The following is a 19,616-nucleotide window of genomic DNA, read 5'->3' as shown; positions in this document are numbered from 1 at the left end:
GAAGAAGGTTGAAATTGCTCGGAATCTCTTTTCTGGACAGCTTGGCGAATGTTGCATATATAAAGTTAGCTAGACTAACTAGATTTATAAAGTCCACAGGATGGTTTAAAGAGGATATTTATCACAAGGAGCCTCTATTTGGTCTAGGAGCGTCGTAAGACAGCTACTTAAGCTATGGGTGCTGGCACTAAACTCATTGCTAAAGAGCCTAGAGGAGAGAGGACAACACGTTGTAGCCTATGCGGACGATGTTGCATTGGTAGTAAGGGGGAAATTCCCCAATACACTCATAGAAGTCATGCAGGATTTACTAAACATGGTTGAAAACTGGTCAAAAGCAAATGGGCTAAGCGTCAACCCCAATAAAACTGAACTCATCCTATTTACCAGGAAACACAAAATTCCAAATATAACTCCTCCGACTCTAGGTGGAACGGCACTGTCATTTAGTGATGAGGCCCGCTACCTAGGTCTAATACTAGACCGAAAGCTAACATGGAAGGCAAATGTCGAAGATAGAGTAAAAAGGGCGACAATAGCACTATACTCTTGTAAACAGCTAATAGGACTAAGTTGGGGTCTCTCCCCATCTATCGTATACTGGCTTTACACGGCAATTGTCAGACCAATCCTAACATACGGCATATTAGTATGGTGGCCAGCTTTAGATAAATTGTACGTCAAAAGAACCATGGCACACGTACAAAGAATGGCCAGTCTTTGCATCTGCGGGGCCCTCAGAACCACACCCACAGATGCACTAAATATTATTCTTAACATTTTACCAATAGAGCAGTACGGTAAGCAAACAGCTGCCAAAGCAACTCTCAGACTAAGAGAAATCGGCCTACTCAGAACGTACCAAAGAGGGCACTCCTCAATTTTAGAACAATTCCCCTGCATTCCCAGCACAACGGATTTTTGTAGGACCAAGGACATCAATTTCGATAAATCCTTTGTCACAGTATTTCCTTCCAAAGAGGAATGGGATAACGGGCTCATTGTCAAGATAAATGACTTAAACATCTACACAGATGGCTCAAAACTAGACAACCAAGTAGGCGGAGGGGTCTACTCCGACAAACTCGGAGTATGCCAATCATTTCGCTTGCCTGATCATTGCAGTGTATTTCAGGCGGAAGTCACTGCCATAAAAGAGGGACTTAAAGAGATAAAAACGAGAGTATTATCCGCAAACGAAGTCTTCATTTGCTCGGACAGTCAAGCAGCAATAAAAGCGCTGGAATCAAAAACACACTCGTCAAAAACAGTTCTAGAATATTTTAAACTACTAGATGACGTATCTAAGTGCTACAAGGTGCACCTTATCTGGGTACCAGGCCATAGAAACATTGCAGGAAATTGTAAGGCGGATGAACTTGCAAGAACCGGTACAACGCTCGGTCTCGAACCGGATAAGGCGCTGATACCCATGCCCATAGCCACTTGTAAATTACTTATAGACAGGGAAACCATCAAAAAGGTAAATACAATCTGGCAAAACCTCACAACATGCGAACTAAGCAGACAGACATGGCCGAACTGGAACAGCGGTCGATAAAAAGATCTTGCTACGATTCAACAGAGAATCTACCTACCTACTTTAGCTAACGAAACCTTTTTTTAATTCTACAACTTTCTGGGTGAGGCACTCTAATGTCCTACATGTCCAAAAAAAATTATATAAAAAAGGTATAACAATGAAGGAGAGAATAAAGTCCTAAAACTATTCATCTAATTGCGTTTTTGAATAACTTTTGATTTTGAGTGATGCAAATCTTTATTTTGACTTTTCGCGCTCCAGTGATTCTTTCTTGTATACTGCAGATGTCTAGTGCATTTAGATATTATAGGGTGTAGATTTTTGGGGGTTGGAATGTCCGAGCATTCCGTCAGAGAGATCATTGTACTACCCCGGATAGATTACAGTGGGAGGAATAGAGACACAGGATAGTTACAGTATGGATGGTGAGACTGAAATATTTGGTTTGAAGTCACTCTTCTGCGAATCTTTTGGATTCATTGATGAATCTTAAGAGATCCGCAACCCAACAGCCGAAGTCTGATTCTAGAAAACGTCGGACAGCTACAAAGAAAATGCTCTGCAGTGTCCTCATTCTCAAGACAGGATAGGCATATTGGGTCGTCGTCAATGATTTCCAAGGTAGCCATATGCTGATCACAGGCGTTGTGCTCTGCGATTTCACCCACCAGTACTCTCAGCTCCTTCCTACTAAGTTTTAAGAGAAAGATCGCTAATTTTCTATTTGCTTCTTTCACAAAGTACTTGACCACTCTGCCGGAGTCCAACTCCTTCTATGGGTAGTCTTTATGAAGTCGTCGATCCATAGTTGAATTAATGCAGAATTGACCCATAAGAAGGGTTCAGGATCTAGTGGCATCCTTTCAGGGCCTTCATTGGCCAGTTTGTTAGCCAACTTGTGTCCTGAATAACTACAAGGTGCAGGTACACAAATCTGACCAACTTGGTTGTGTCAGCGTGGACTAGCAAGGACTCTCAGTGCAGCTTAACTGTTACTATAAATTCCAATACTACTACCCCACCACTTTTTCTCCATCAGCTAGTATGCAACATTCAAGATGGCATAGACTTCCGTTAAGACTGCCGTAGCCATCTAAAGTGTCCGCTGGCATCGAGAACAGTGTGCACCGGTCGACAGCCTGTGGTATATCTGACAGTGGCCAGTGTTTCCCTCGTTTCCCCTTGCTCCATTTACCTAGAGCCTGTACGCCGCCTCATCACTTCCTTTCGAATTCAAAGATCTCTTCTTATATTATAAATCAAAAAAGTTTTCAAAAATTATAAATCTTCCCAAAGGGTGATTAATTATGCTCTACCTTTTACACATGCACATACATACATATATGTATATATTCATTTAGTACTGCTTGTTGCCCAAACATTTCCAGATCGGGAAATTAATTCAAAATTGAACGTTAAAATATTTTGTTGGAAATCATAAAATAAATTATTATTTTGCTCATAAATTCATTTTCAGTTTTCACGCATGCAAACAATGTTTATAGTTATTGCCAATGAATACAAAAGAAAAAGAAGAAAGGGCATTGACTCTGAATTTTTGCTATATTTTTATACCCATGCGTGGATGTGCATAAGGGTATTAAATTTTGTTCATATAACGGTTATATGTAACAGAATAAATGGATCGAGATAGATATAAAAATATATACACCAAAACGCTCAAAATGATGAGAGCAGACGATTTAGTCAGGTCTGTCTGCCTCTTCGTCTGCCGGTCTGATCGAGCGCACGACAACTCGAGCAAGAATGAATGTACTTCAAAGAAATTTGGTACGCATATTACCCTTTGGTATTGGAAATGGGCGAAGTTGGTCAATAATCACGCTAAGCTCTCATATAACAGTAATTAGTGATAACTACTCCTATAAGTGAACAAAAATTTTTAAAATTTAGAAACGGCTGACAACAAACCGATAGTCACTGGACCGGACAGTGTTTAGATGTACGCTCAATGACATTAATTAGAAGACACTTACCACTTTCCTAAACTTCCAGAATTGACCTCGATATACCCAACATATGTCCAGTACGTGAAGGCACTTCGCACGATACTAAACACCGTTTCACATGCCCCATCAAACCTACTCACCTAACACCATTTTCCCTCTGGACTCGACCTGTTGAAACAGCGAGTTTCCTGGGCTTACCGTTAGATGAGCTAGACGAAGACGACCGGTAACTACATTTCACTGACAGGGTTTAATAAGCTGCTGTAACAACAACAACCTGTAAGCATCGCTGAGAGTTAGATTTAGCTGGTAAGCATGCGCTGCAACTAGGCACTGCCCTGCAAGTACATCAACTAAATTTCTACAGTTCCTTCTATCGAATGACGTAACCGATTTAGTATACCTGCCATAATATGCGCTCTTCCACATGATCCTGGCAACTTTGCAATTGATAAAGCTAAGCCATTCGTCTTTCGCCTTTGTAAACATGCGCTCCTCTCGTTCTTTTTGAATTGTGCACAGGGGTTTAAGTATCTGGCTTATTTGATCCCCTGCAAGTCTCCCGTCTTCTTTAGCTTTTTCGTCCACCCCATTTTCGGAACCCCATATACACAAAGTCTGCAATTATGAGCGAGCTTTTTAATTGCTTCCCTGCATTTATGGAAATTTTTGGATGATAGATAATTAAGATTTGTTCGTTTTTATAGCTATCCACGTAGAAGTTTATGGCGCAGTTAATTGTTGCTTGAAGTCGATTGTTGTTGCGATCGGATAAAAACCACGCCTACATTTTATATGTTGTGGCTCAATTTCCGTCCGTTCGTCTGATGTCACAAACTATAACTTTCACTTTCATTGTTGTTGTTATAGCAGTATAAATATTCCCCATTCATGTACGGGAAATGCTGCTGGAGTGACAGTCCTTGGCCGGAACTTATCATCGGAATGATAACTCTCATTCTTAATGAGTTTGTTTGATTCCAAAAACTTACGGCCAGTTCAAATGCGAATATAAACTTTCGTCCGAGCCGAGTTTCGCCCTTCCTTACTTGTTAATTTATAAATTTTTGCTTAACGAAGAGCCAAATAAATATTTTTTATTCCGTTTTCGTATTTCCGATTTCTTTTTTGTGCTTTTATTGCTCTGCTCGCAAATTCTTTTAATGCATTGGCTGGAATAACCCATTTTTCATCGGGTTGCGCTGCTGCTCGAAAAATGGAATAAATATGTATGCACAAGTGTTTATAAGTATGCACATGTGTATGTATGTGTGTGAGTATATATTCAGATTTATTTTTTCTCCTATTAAATGTGAGAAATGAAAATACATCTTTAATAGAACTTTTTTCACTTCGAGAATTCTTTCTGCTTTCGATGGGTGCAAATAAATATTTAATAATTGAAAATGTGGCTAATTTTGGTGAATCTCAAAACAAAATTTCATTCTGCAGAAGTACGTGCATGCTTCTATGTACACATACGCACACATGCGCATGCATATACATACATACGTACTTGTATTGTGTAAAATCTATGTAGGCCTTTTTTTTCATAGTCTTACGTATAGCCTGCAGTTGGCCCTATTTTGTTTTTTTATTTGACGATTTGCAAGAACCGCATTTGAAATCTACCGCATTATTAGATGCACACGGAGAATCTTGCTTGCCAACAAGTGCTACGATGGACAAAGTAGGCAATTGGGTATTAAAATCTTCTCTAGACGAACAAAACTAACACTTCATAAGTCCCTGATCATGACTCCCCTATTGAGTGACGTACAAGCTTGGCCGATAACAATATCCGAAGAGGCCTTCCCTGGAGTTTTTGTGAGAAAGATTTTGCAATTTTCCTTACGTTAGGAGTCAAAAATCAAGCCGATGCTTAGTTGTTTTTACGATTTCAAGAAAATTCTCCACAAGGAGTTCGTGCCAACGGGCCAAATCGTCAATGCAATTTTCTATCTAAGCGTTTTCTAAGCGTTTGTTACATCGCACAGTGGTCCCGCCGCGTAGGAAGAGCGGTCATAAGAACTTTTGGCGTGATAAATGACTTTTTAGTATGTTTTTAAGTTGAGAAATGTTTTTATTTGTTAAAAAAACATTAAGACACATAAAAAGTAATATATATAATAAGAATATATATAACATAAATAATTATAATAAAACACATTTTTTATATGAAATTTTTTTGTTGCGTTTAAAGTTTTGCATAAATCTTAAATTATAAACAATAATAGAAAAAAACATTAAATTAATGTACTTAGAAATACAAAACTTTTAACTCAATAAATCTAACACTTCTCTTGACCTCATAGATTTCTTTTTACATGGTAATTTTCGTAGAATAGATATAAATGGATCGGAAATAAGAAGAAGCCTGTGCAAAAGATCCGTGTTAGTTACACTTCTTGAGTGCTTTCTAGTATTGTCACGTCTGAATTGTTTCACTAATTTATTACATGATTCAGCTGCCTCCTCTGATAATTCTCCAGTTGATAATAAACAATGATCGATTACCTCCGACCCATGAATGAACACTTTATCAACTGATGCAGGTAAATTATACCATGAATATTTACTAACTAGAATTTTACCAGTGTCTAGTGCGTATATTTTGAATTTATTCGAATTAATTTTAAGACCAGATGATGAGGCATTGTAGGAGATAACTACATCTGTCTATAACGTGTTTGTCTATTCCTGTGATTTCGGATGATATTGTTGAATGAAGGAAAAATTTTCGTGCTGTACTTCCATCATTAGAGGTGCCACTTCCTCCACTTCGCGGTTTGTCAACTATCAAGCCTAATTGTTCTCTAAACTCCCTCTGAACAAATTCCTTTCTCTTAGCTAAAAGTGTTTTTTCCTCAGATGAACGTGCTTGCCACTTTTTAAATTCGAATCTATAAGAAACATGAATAAAGTATTCAAAAAATTTAATCCAAGAATGCAGGGGTGATAAACCAAATTCAAATCTACTGGAGTTTACTTGTTTGTTTCTAGGTGTCGCACCACAAATATAACATTTACTCGTAGATGAGTCACTAAGAGCACAGCACACTTTACCATCAACCATAGTTAATTGTAAAGAATGACTTACTTTATACTATGGTTATCGATTTTAACAACAGTCGGATTCAAGTCACTAATAGCTTTTTTAAAATACTCTTCTTCTTGAACACAAAGTAGAATCACATTTTTCAAAATCCTACACATAGGTACAGATTAGACCCTATATTAAGCGCAGTCGCAGGTCATCGCAGCTGGAAATTATTTTTCCTTAAAGAGGACATACGTAAGAATATTTTAATGTATGTTTCATTCGTGCATAGTCGTGCGAACTTAGTTAAAACTTTACAAACTTCTTATAAAAAAAAATAAACGGCAAATTTTAAAGTACGTATTTCGTACGGTCTGAAAACCAATTAAATAATAATTAAAAAGGATAACAAAACCTTCAACATGTCGTATATACCTTCAACTTGAATTTCCATTGTACAACAGGTCATAAACACAGTAATTCTTAGAAAAATAACACTTCCCGGAACTGCGTAAGTACGGAGCGGAGACCACGCTAACTATCACTTTTCAAATTCTCTTACTTTGGGCACAATTATAAGTGAATTGTTTGTGCAGTTGAAATTTCTTTTATACTCTAAGTTACTATGACTAATGAACTAAAATTTAGCCAAATATTGTTGCATAATTTTAACATGACTATTTTCATCCAATGTCCTATGGCGGAACCACTGTGCATCGCATCGAATTCGCCCTGAATACCGCGAAAGAGGAAGCTGGTGCTTATTGCATGATACTCGTAATGCACGATCTCATCGATCCACTCTTGTGACTGATCTTTTGACTAGAAATCGTATTTTAACCATCAATCACTCATCGTATTTGCCTGATACGGCTCCCCGTGGCTTCTACCTATTCGGAAAATTGATTCGGCTGTGGAAGAAAAACGTTTTGCGTCCCGTAAAGGCCAACCAAAAGGCTTGGGCCGACATCCTGAAGGACATTCCGGTCAATGATCTGAAACACTCTTGCGAAAAGCTTTTAGATCGCGCAAAACAGTGTATCGAGGCCAGAGGGGACTAATAAACTTGAAGTTATCAGAACAGCGCTCCTGTCGTTTCTATTTTAGCTCAGTCTTGTTTATTTTGGACTTCACCTTGTATTTATAGAAATCATATTTATGGCTTGGGCTATTGTTCAGGTTATCTGAGAAACCACAATACTTTCGTTCTCAGTAGGACACGAAGTATATTTTGAGTGGGAAAGGTTTAAGAACTTGAATAACGGTGTGTGTTAACTTTTACAAGGTGGCGCAAAATTAATCATCCAATTTTGTTTCTGAATAACTTTTTTACTAAATAAAAAAATGGTGATGGAAATCTTTATTTTGACCTTTCCGCGCTCCATTGCTTGTCTGTCTATGTACAGTAGCTGTTTATTTTTCAAATGCCAAATATGATTGGCGTCCGACGCCATTTGGAAAAATTATATATCTTCCGATGGGGTGATGATTAATTTTTGTACAATAAGACGTAGTCATTTTATAAAATGTCTTTCGTGCAGGGAACAGATATGATACTTTTATGTAAAATATACTCCAATATTGAACTCATTGAAGCCGGGGTAACTCAAAACAGTGTATTAAGGCCTGTACTATATGATAACACCTTTCGCAGATGAAACCATCCTTTTGGTAGCTTATAAAACCTAAGGAGCAACAACAAACAATGCTTGGGGTATACAAATAAATAGTGGCAAAACAATTCATATAGTTTAGTCTAACAAGAAAAAGGGACATACATTGGCTACTTGGCAGGCTTTCGAAACTATTGTTGCTGAACAAAAAAAACTTATATACAAAACTGTGATTGCCCCAGTCTGAGCATACGGCATAGAAATCTGTGGAACTGCAAGTAAAACTTACATCAACATTCTTCAACGAGTACAATCGCAAATACTCAGAACAATAACCAATGTGTACGTCCCAAATAACCAGTACGTCCCAAATGAAGATATTCATCGTGACCTCAATCGATGCAGTAGCAGAAATCATACGCAAACCCAGCACAAATCATATTCTCCGTCTAATTAATCATTCGAATATTGGCATGCGACATTTCTCATTACCAGAGAGCGCAAACTTCAGGCGGATCAAACGATCAACACCAACTCAGCTGATAACAAGAAAAATGTTATCTTCCTTTGAGCACCCCGGTCTGGCCAGACCTTTTTCGACTTTGGAGATGAATTTAACATATTTCTATTATAGCTAACGACTTGAACTTCCAGGTAGCTTTTTAAAATTTCATTTTCTATCTTTTTTGTATCATATTTGCAAGGAAGTTTATGGGCTCAACAAAAAAGATGCGAGAGGAAATTTTTTGACGACTTTATGCAAGACACTGGTGATTGCAAACATCGAAAATCGTGTGACTAATCCAGCCGTTATTTTTCAATTCACTACTCGTTTGGCTATGAAACCTTTTTTCAGCACAACAGTTACTATCCCTGGAAATGTTGTAGTCAATCAACCAACCGTAGCTGGTACACCCACAGCGAAGAGAGATTTTCGTCTTTGTGTACAAGGAGGCGAAAAGCTTCGTAGAAAAACTTGTTCCTTTTGTATTGTATGCAAGAATGCAGTATGTAAACAGCACTCAAATATCCCTTATACATGTTTCGCTTGCTTTCCACCGAATACATAAATAAATATCATTTCCTATTTTACCATAAAATTCATTGTAATCAATTTTTTTTCTTCAACCCTCTTCGACATGAGTCAAAATAAATAACAAAACAAAAAAATCCTTTTTATCACAAACCAAAAGATTTTCAGCCATTATTTTTGCGTCTGTCAATGCATGCCAAAACCAATGAAAAAGGTAAGAAATTGTAAATTTGTAATGTATATAAAATGTATATTTGCAACACTTAAAAATGAATTATAATGCAGCGCATTTTCCACATTTTCCCTTACAAATGCATGTAAGTGCATAGGAGTCTGGCCAGACCCGGGTGTCCAGCCCATTATTTTAAAAAAGGTGTCCAACGGAGTGTTAAAAAATAAATGTCATAATGGTTCTGCACAAAAACAATAAAGATTGCCCAATCAATTTGAATTTTTCGTTGTTTTATTTCAATTTAGAGTCCGATATCTTTTGATCACTCTTTATGATAAAATGTATTTATTCATTTTTCTATTGGAATTGCTTCGAGTTGCTGGTAATATGAATGAAAAAAGTTTCGAGTGCACAGGAAAGCATAGATGATTTCTGTCATAAGATTTGAAGCATAAAAATAGAAAATAGGAAAAAAAGTTTGTTTTGTCGACCTATGCTATTACATATGTATAAGTAATTTTTAATTAATAAGTAACAGATTACTGAAAATTTGACACCAGCAGTGGTTTATTTAGGTGTCTTAAATTTGTTTTTTAATGAATTTTCTCTTATTTTTTCATATAAGTATTTTCTTTGTTTTTCATTCTCCCACAATTTAGAGCTTTTTTAAAAATCGATTTATTTTCACTCTTACAGAATTTCATTTGAAAAAACTTGAAATTATACATGGTGGCACAAAATTAAGTATCCAATTTTGTTTTTGCAAACCTTTTTTACTAAATAAAAACAGAAATGAATTTGAGTGCTGGAAATCTTACCGAGTTTCATTAGAAAAAGCTTGAAATTATACAAGGTGGCGCTAAATAAATCATCCAATTTTGTTTCTGCAAAAATTTTTTACTAAATAAAAATAATGATTTTGAGTGCTGGAAATCTTGCCGAATTTCATTTGAAAAGTTTTAAATTATACAAGGTGGCGAAAAATCAAGCGCCCAATTTTGTTTTTATAAAACTTGTTTGCTAAATAAAATTAATGATTTTGAGTGCTGGAAATCTTTATGGGGACCTTTACGCACTCCATTGTTTGTCTGTTTGTTACTGCAGCTGTTTAATTCACAAATGTCAAATGCGATTGGCGAACGACGGTATTGCAAAAATTATAAATCTTCCGATAGAGTGATTAATTTTGTGCCACCTTGTTTTTCGTTAATTTCATTTTTCTAAATAACACTTAAATTCAGCAAAAAAAAATTGCTTTAAATTATTGTGCATAATCCTCTTAAATATATTAATTGCTATTGTTTTTTTTAAACTTTTTCACTTACGTCGTTAATTGCGCCAAACTGAATTTGCGATCGTCTTCTTGCCGTGAATTCTTGCGTAGAAAGTGGCCGAAGCCACGTAGCGAGAGGCGGGAGTTCTTGCGGCTGGCGGCATTGCCACTGTCGGTGCTCAGGTGATAATTCTCGGTGAGCGTGTTGGGCGCACTGTTGTTGGCACTTGGCGGATGTCCGTTGTGTTGCGTGTTGGATAAAATCCCCGAAATGGTCGGTACAGTAGGGCCGCCCTGACCATCGACTTTGCCGTTTGGCGTGTTATCAGCCATATTTATTTTCACACAAAATTTACTTTTTCCAAGTATTTAAGTCACAAAAATAACTACTTATAAGCACTAGCATTCGTATTGAAATAATATTTTAGAGATTTATTTTTATGCAAACTTTGTTTATTACTCTAAAAATTAAAATACTCTCATCACAATTTCACCGAACTATGTAAGTCCTTTCACTTTTATTGGTTTTATTGGCGTTATTGGCCACAACGTCAGTTTTTTTGATTGGTTTCACCCGAATTTTCTCAGCTGGCCACTTATTTACGGCACTTGACTCATGTATTTTGCTTTCCGCTTCCGGTTTGTCGTCGTCGTCTTTGCAGGCACGAAAAGAATGTATGTTTTTGAGCGCCTCGAAATAGACTCGTTTGTTGTCCAACACTTCAGCGACGACCGCAGCACAATTTAGTTGCGAACTTTTCGGAATATCAACGGCAAATAACTGAAAATTAATAATTACAGTTTCTTTTATCTCAATCGATGTGAATCGAAATGTAATAACAGAGAATCGCGAGTGAGTTAAGCAGCACGACCTGGAGCAGCAAGCGCCGCCGACACAACGCAGCACAACGTCAGAGTGCGAGCAAAAAGAAAATACCAATAAAAAACGAGTACAAAGCGGCTACCAGCTGAAGTCAGGCGTTGTTGGTTTCGGGAGGGCAGTTACAGTGGGGAGTGGGTTCGCGTATATATGTGTGAATGTATGTATAGTACATGTGCTTTGTATATGTGTGTGTGTGGCTTTTGGATTTGGCGATTGTCATGTATTGTGTGAGTAATTTTTGTCTATATGTGTACATGTATATGTGTGTGAGTGATCGCTCAGGGATATTGATTATTGATGTGCGAGGAGTTCATTTCATCTGCGAGATGGTATGCAGGCACGTTTCCAAGAGCGCGTGTGCGTGAGTGTGTGTCACTTAAATATTGTTAATTTTGTTTTTGTCTCTTTTTGCTACCTACAGCTACAATGCACGTGATGGGACACAACAAATTTTCGAGCATCAATGAAATTTCGGTCAGCAGTGGGCCTATGAGCGCGGCAGCATTGAGCGTTGTGCGTGACTTGGTTCTGGATTCGATGTCGACTTGCAGGTGTCGAATGGTATACAAAATCGCCAGTCGCCAAATGAATAGTTAATGGAAGGAAGATAGGTAGGTGAAATGCTTGAAGTTGAAGCCCTCCCCAAGTAGCACTAATCCGCCGTTTTGATACCATTATGATACCTCAACAGGCAGATATCTACAGCCAGCTAGAGCTGTAATGATGTAATGCAAAAGATTTATGGGAGTAAGATTGGCGCACTGCTTCAGATTGTGCAAGAAAGCAACACCCAGTGAACAGAGAAAGTCTTCAACAGTCTCCTTCTCTGAATGGTCCCCCCAACTTCTGCAAGAGGAGTTGAATGGTAAACCTAGCTTTTCCGCGTGTGTGCCGATCGTCCAACCGACCGGTAAAGACAGCTACGAGTTTAGAAATTGAATGGCGTGTGGGGACTTTCTAGATTCTCCGTTCACTGTATTGGGACCAAAGGGTTTTCGAAATGGTACATGAAGAAATGGAACTTCATCTGATCTGCGTTTTCCTGAGAAATAAGTTGTGTAATGCCCCTTTAAGAACAGTCAGGGGGACTTGCTGATGGCCGGATAGGAGGTCTCTGAGACCAATTCAGTTTCATTCCTCTCAATGAATTCTACTGAATAGCGCTTGCTACTATTTATCTATGGTCGTATTAGTAGTATTTATATATACATACATACATATGTATATATAATTGGCGCGTACACCATTTTTTGTGTGTTTGGCCGAGCTCCTCCTCCTATGGCGTGCGTCTTGATGCTGTTCCATAAATGGCAGAAATACACTCGAAGGTTTGCCATTGCCTGCCGAGTGGCGACCGCTATTAGAAAAAACTTTGTCTTAATTTTGGTGTTTCACGGAGATTTGAACCTACGTTCTCTCTGAATTCCGAATGGTAGTCACGCACTAACCCATTCGGCTACGGCGGCCGCCAGTAGTAGCATTTATTACAAATTAAAGTAAAGTACATACAATTTTGAGAATTACTTATTCTAGCAATAAGAAATAAAAAATATATATTTACAATAATTTAACGACAATGCCATGGGCCATCTGCCGATTTAATTTTCGTGCAAAACAATTATCCGGTTTTCTGGTTTTTAAAACCAGTTAAAACGACTTAAAATTTTGTATTAAATAATCTCTGTATCGAAAGGCATATTTAATTAAACGCAAAAGTTCATCGCAATGATCATTTCCTCCATAGAGAATTTCAATCAGTAGTGAATCATTTAATATAAATTTTCCGAAAAAGACTTTCCTGTTGTATATGGTATAAAATTGGCGCTTACGACTTTTATTGCGGGTTGTTCCCGAATGGAAGAACCTATAACTTCAATCCCGATCGGTAAATGGCTTTTATGGGGAGCTTTTTCTGGGAGGAGGTTTGCTTTTGTCTGCCGAGGTAGAAAAAAGCTTTTTCCATCATTTGGTATTTCATGCTTGGGAATTCGAGCCACTTCACTTCGACGCACTTCCGAATGGTAGTGCGTGGAGGTAAGGGCAGCCTCCATAATTGATTAACATATGTGAAATTCCACATAAGTTCATTCAAACCAAGGCTAATGAGTGCTTTGCTCGCAATTCACTCTCATCGACGCTTACTTAAATGAGCTCTTACTTGATTTTGGTGAGTGATTCATGAAGCGATTCGTTTTGCGTTAATGCAGACTTTTATTCTGAACCACTAATCACAAATGGCGTTTTCAGCTGAGATGTGTTTTATGCCGTGGCGTTTCCGAGTAGCCAACTTTTCGGGAAATTCCTATGAGCCACTTGATAAACAGAGCGCTATTCTAACCCCTCCAAAGGCGGGAATATATTTATGTACATACAAATACTTTGCTTGTACTGCTGTTATTGTCACTGGATTTTGCACGCGGAATTCTTGCCTGCTGTGTAGACACTAATATTCTTATAAATAAAAGTAGCAAATGTAAATAAATAACCAATAAAGCTCGCGGTTGTATGCATACAAACAAAAAAAAAATTCAAATTCTTAAGTGAAATTGACAATCATTTGAAGACTATAGAACATTTATAAAAAATATATTTATGCACACATATGCACGCGTGTATATGCACACATACATATATACATAAATATATGGTTCATAGCAATTCTTGTTTTTATTGACCCAAAACAAACCCGGTCATTCGCGCAGCGCTGGTTACATACACACATGTATACATGTAGTATGTATGTATGTATGTATGTATATGTACAGATGTGTGCATATTTACTTAAATTCGCGCAAGAGCGGTCGGTGCTAATAAATTAAGCGTACATTTGTTTAGATTGCGGACGCTTGACTAGCCAACTGTATGAATGATAATTTGCTAAACAGTGGCATGGATGCTCGGTTACTTAGTTATTTGATTTCTTATTGCGTGAAGGTGTCGCGAGCAGTTAACACTTCGATTGGGTGCGTAACAGGTGCCATTATTCGCATATAAAAAGAAAAAAAAATTGCATTGTTTATTGTTTATTTTTTATTTTTACACTTTTTCTCTCACAATAAGCGCGATTGTTTAGAATAGACACACACATATACACACACATATGTAAATATGTACAAATTTAAGCGTTTTCGGATTGGGCACAAATTAGGCTCCTAAGAGTGCACAGGACACTTCAGTGCGCAACTTAAGGATTTGTGTAGCACTTGTTAGGCTGCGGGCAGCTGCAACAGTTTTTTTACCGTATTTAAAATATTTAAATTTTTAAATATTTACTGGCACTTCCCGCTCGATTACCGGCGTGGCACTGAACTTGGTTTGCTTTGCTTTGCTTGCTTGGAATGCTCTAACACTTTCTACTCCCCTTACGAGCTCATTATTTATTTTTTGTGGTTTTGAGTACTTTTGTATGCACATACATACATACATATGTAAATGCGGCTGCTTTTATCGGCATTTACATCAGTTGAAGTTGTAAACGTTTCTTCACTTTGCTAATTTCTCAATGCTTAACAATATGAAAACTAGTGAGATACATAATTAAAGTAAAAAACCTCTACCACGTGAATCGCCGTGAAACGATGAGTGTGAGAGTGAGCCTGTGCGCCTCTCACCTAATCTACTCGTACTCATACATTTTTCACTTCAATCAGCGTACTTCAAGAATTATCTTTTAACGATCGCCTAAGCAAAAGTGTGCAAAAGTTGCAATAAAATTATAATTATAAACACAAACCTAGCGGTAAAAAAAACAATTGTATTTGTTTCCCGATTGCGCCCTTATTACTTTAAACTTCGCGATTGTTTTAGTTTGTTGTTATTACTTGTATTGGTATTTACTCAATATCCCGCATTGTTTTTGCACACACAGGCATGCATATACAGAGAGGTATCTACACACCAGTAAATTTCTCATGGATTGGTGTTGTAGTTTTTGTGTTTTTTTTCGCCTATATATCCATCAGCAACTGAGTCGCATCAAACGAATTAAATTCGGTTTTATCTGGTTTGACCCGCGTTAATTTGTTCGTCGCTCATCGTGTGCTTGTAATTTGTAATTGTTGTTGCTGCGATTGTTGTTAAGAGGTTGGCTCACTGGTTCGTCTCAGCGCCGATTCGCTTTGGCTCATTACTTCTTCGCTGCTGCTACTGCTGCTGTTGTTGTCCAGCTTGGTTATCGTCGTCTGTTGGCTGGCTGTCTTGCTGGCTAACAGTCGAGATATGCGTGGATGTTGTTGCTGCAATTGCTACGTTTACTGTTGGCTAAGCAGTCGACAACCGTCTGGTTGGTTGATTAGCCACGATCGACGCAATGAATGGAAGCTTTTCAACACACTCAAGAGATTATAGCCAGATACTGTTTTACTTGCAGAAAAGCCTTCCCTCCGCTGTCGTTCTATACTATGTAGTTTGCATTTGCTCTTACTCTTTCTTTGCCTTGGCGGTTCTTTACGAGTATTATGATTCCATGCGTGCTTGTGTGTGAATTGGTCTCAAGAGTACTCATTTTGCAGATGAAGATTTGCACTCAAATGAAATGGCCGCTTTTAACTGGTTTAAAGTGGTTTTGGATTTAATCGGCGTATCCATCCAATCCGATTGCATTGCGCTCATTTAAGGAGGGCGCAGCGTGCCATTGCATTCGCATGGTGTTGGTAGGTGTGTGTGTCTTCTGGGTAATTGTTATTATTGAATTTAAAGTAAGTAGTCCTAATCGATCCTTTTGAAAAATCGTATTACTCAAAGGCTGAAAATATTTGTATTCTAAAAAATTTTAGTATTTTGGTATTTCATTTACTTTTTCATGTGCTGCATATTTAGCCTTAACATTTCGGTAACTTTCTTTTTGTCAAGGCGCATTCATTAAAAGAGGTGGCACTAACCCAACAACACTGTTCTGTACGTTTGGTTGTCAAAGCAAAGTATTGAGCAAGGCGAATTTATTACAGGTGACAGTAAACACATATAAGTAAAACCCTACATGTATTTGTTGTTGCGTTTGGTGCAAGCATCACGTCAAAATCAGCAAGCAAATGTAAACATACGAATGTAAACATACCAATACATTCAAACAAAGCATATCATTTTGACGTAAGCCATACCTACGGCGAAAAATTCAGCTGGGTAAATGCTGTCACCTTAATAAATCCACCTTGGTATTGAGAAACTAGAAATCAAACAATGATTTCGCCTTATTTCTTTCTGGGCTGACAACCACATGGACACGGCGAAAGAAAAAAAAAACAACTCAGCTGATTTACCAACACCACCTTTGATAGATTCGCATTGCTTTTTGTAAATGTATTATAAAAGGCTTAAAGTCTTACATCTTAGATAAATATATAATAAATTGAATAAATAAACAAAATGAATAAAATGTCAGATAGCCCTAAAAAAACTTTCAAGTTCCTGAATCCAAGGTCGAGACTTCACAGAGCAATAACACAATTTACATATATTTCGTTTTTGTAATTTTGTTTGTTTACAATCTGATTGAAATTTTGACATTCAATATATATATGTATATACATATATATATATACGAGGTGTGTTCAAAAAGTATCGCGAATTTCGAATTTTCGCTGGTTACGTATATTCGAATTTCGATTTTTTTTTTATGGCGATATGTTGGTACTCATGTCTCTCACTCATGCTGACGAGTTAGGCCTTTTTGAATGTTCAGTTAGTTGTTGATAGCTGCTTTGCTTGCACGTGTTTCGGCTCGTCTTCGATTTTTACCTATTCAAAAAGATGGATCAAAGAACCTGTATCAAATTTTGTGTGAAAAACGATATTAAGTGCGCGGATGCATTCCGAATGTTGACTGTGTCATACGGAGAAGCTACTTTGGACCAAAGCAACGTTTATCGGTGGTACAAAATGTTCTCAGAAGGCCGAGAAGATGTAAACGACGAAAAGCGTGCCGGACGCCCGAGCACTTCAACAACAGACGAAAAAATTGATGAAGTGAAGAAAATGGTATTGGCCAATCGTCAAATCACCATTAGAGAAGTTGTTGAGGACCTAGACGTATCGATTAGCTCATAGACAATGATTTGGGCATAAAATTCGTACCAAAACTGTTCAATTTCGACCAAAAGCAGCATGGCATGAACATTGCTAATGAGATATTGGACTCTGTCCGCGACGACTCAAATTAGCTCCAGAGGGTCATAACTGGTGACGAATCGGGGGTTTATGGTTATGACGTGGAAACCAAAGCTCAATCATCTCAATGCACGAACCAAGACCGAAAAAAGCGCGCCAAGTTCGGTGTAAAAGTTTTGCTCACCGTTTTCGTCGATTGCAGAGGCGTTGTGCATCATGAGTTCTTGCCACAGGGTAAAACGGTCAATAAGAGATATTACCTGCAAGTTGTGCGCAATTTGCGCGAAGCAATCCGCCAGAAACGCCCGGATTTGTGGAAAAACAAAAGTTGGCTCTTGCATCACGATAACGCCCCTACTCACACATCGTTGCTTGTGCGCGACTTTTTGGCCAAAAACTACACATTAATGATGCCACAGCTCCCGCATTCCCCAGATCTAGCCCCCTGTGACTTTTTCTTGTTCCCGAAACTGAAGAGGCCCATGAAAGGGCGACGCTGCGCTACGATTGACGAGATAAAGACGGCATTGAAGGAGGAGCTGAACAAGATAAAAAAAATGATTTTTGAAGTGCTTCGAAGGTTGGAAAAAACTTAGGCATAAGTGCATAATATTATATCTCATGGGATTACTTTGAAAGGGACAAAATAGATATTAATGAATAAATAAATAATTTTTGAAAAAACACAAAATTCGCAATACTTTTTGAACACACCTCGTGTATCACTTTCATATCCAAATAGCCAAATTGCAAAAAAAAAACAATACATCAGCTGCTCTAATTCACCGTACATGAATTCGCCTTAACCGAATCCATGAGAACAACGAAGCAATAATTAAAGCTGATGTAAGGTGTCTAATTTTCACCCTGTGTTGGTTAACTTGAGCTATGTAATAAATTTAATAAATCCGTGATGTCCACTTTTCGGCAACGGACTTCGAGATCGAGCCAGATCGGAAGAGGCCGAAGTTGTCTATTGATACTCTTCTGATGTCCATCGAAATTTAGCATTGCTGGATGTGTAGGGTGTAATTTACAAACGTTTGAATGAGTAAAAGTGAAGTTTATTTACATTTTTTCGCGCACATGTCAGTGCAAATGTACCTAAGGTCGAACTAAAATTAAATTACCTGTCTATGCATATATCCATGAATTTGTGTATGCACGTATGTATGTGTGGGTATATTGTTTTGTGATTCTTAGAGAATACGTAAAATTAAGGTAGCTTTTTTCCCTTACATTTATCACAAAAGGGTGTGAATTGCTAAACTGGATGAGTGTATATGTATGTATGTGTGTGTTCTCGTAATTATATTTTAAATATAGCACAGAGAGTTTCACTTAAATCCCGTATGTCATTTAACATTTAATAGTTTCCCGCTAATTACATTGTACAATAATTTGAAACTTAAAAAAAAAGCTCTTGAGATTTCGCAGCCCACAAATAATAAGTTTACAGCCGCTAATTACGAATACTTAAGCAAACAAATACACACTTTTTTCCAAACACTGGATCACGTCTGCTTTGGTTTCTATAGAACCTTGAAATATTTTGGTGTGCATATATACATACATTCATACATACAGATGAACATATACACATGTGCGTGTGGGCGTATATTTCTCTTGCAACAAAGTTTTGCCGAACTTGAGAGCGTTTGGACAATCATTACAAAAGTCCGCTTTTATTAAATTTGTATTCAGTCTGAGTACACCTACACACATACATACATACATATGGTCAGTAAAGTGAAATTTTGCTTTCCACATCTTTTCCAAGGGATAAATATTCCCTTTGGAAGTAGCCAATACACTTTAATGATATTATTTCATTTTAATCAAAACACAATTTCCATTAAAAAGTTTATTTATATTAGAAGGAATTGCAGTAAAATATAGAGGAGACATGTAGGTATGTATGTATTATTTTTTTTTTTTTTTTATGGAGGTGGCACAAATCATTGAAAGCCGAAAAGTGTGAGAC

The 19,616-nt window shown here is 37.5% G+C and overlaps 1 protein-coding gene across 1 annotated transcript in view; it reads right to left on the bottom strand.

Moving 5' to 3' along the window:
- LOC128865009 (bumetanide-sensitive sodium-(potassium)-chloride cotransporter) overlaps positions 1 to 11,441 on the bottom strand; it is a 43,366-nt gene extending 31,925 nt beyond the window's left edge. Inside the window, exon 1 of the mRNA XM_054104861.1 lies at positions 10,697 to 11,441. Coding sequence (XP_053960836.1) covers positions 10,697 to 10,977 — 281 coding nt within the window. The 5' untranslated portion in view covers positions 10,978 to 11,441. The remainder of the gene's footprint in view (positions 1 to 10,696) is intronic.
- Positions 11,442 to 19,616: the final 8,175 nt, after the last annotated feature.

This window comes from Anastrepha ludens, chromosome 2, assembly GCF_028408465.1.
Source record: "Anastrepha ludens isolate Willacy chromosome 2, idAnaLude1.1, whole genome shotgun sequence".
NCBI classification, from domain to species: domain Eukaryota; kingdom Metazoa; phylum Arthropoda; class Insecta; order Diptera; family Tephritidae; genus Anastrepha; species Anastrepha ludens.
The sequence above is the reverse complement of the archived record's forward strand: the minus strand, read 5'-3'. Positions and strand labels throughout refer to the sequence as shown.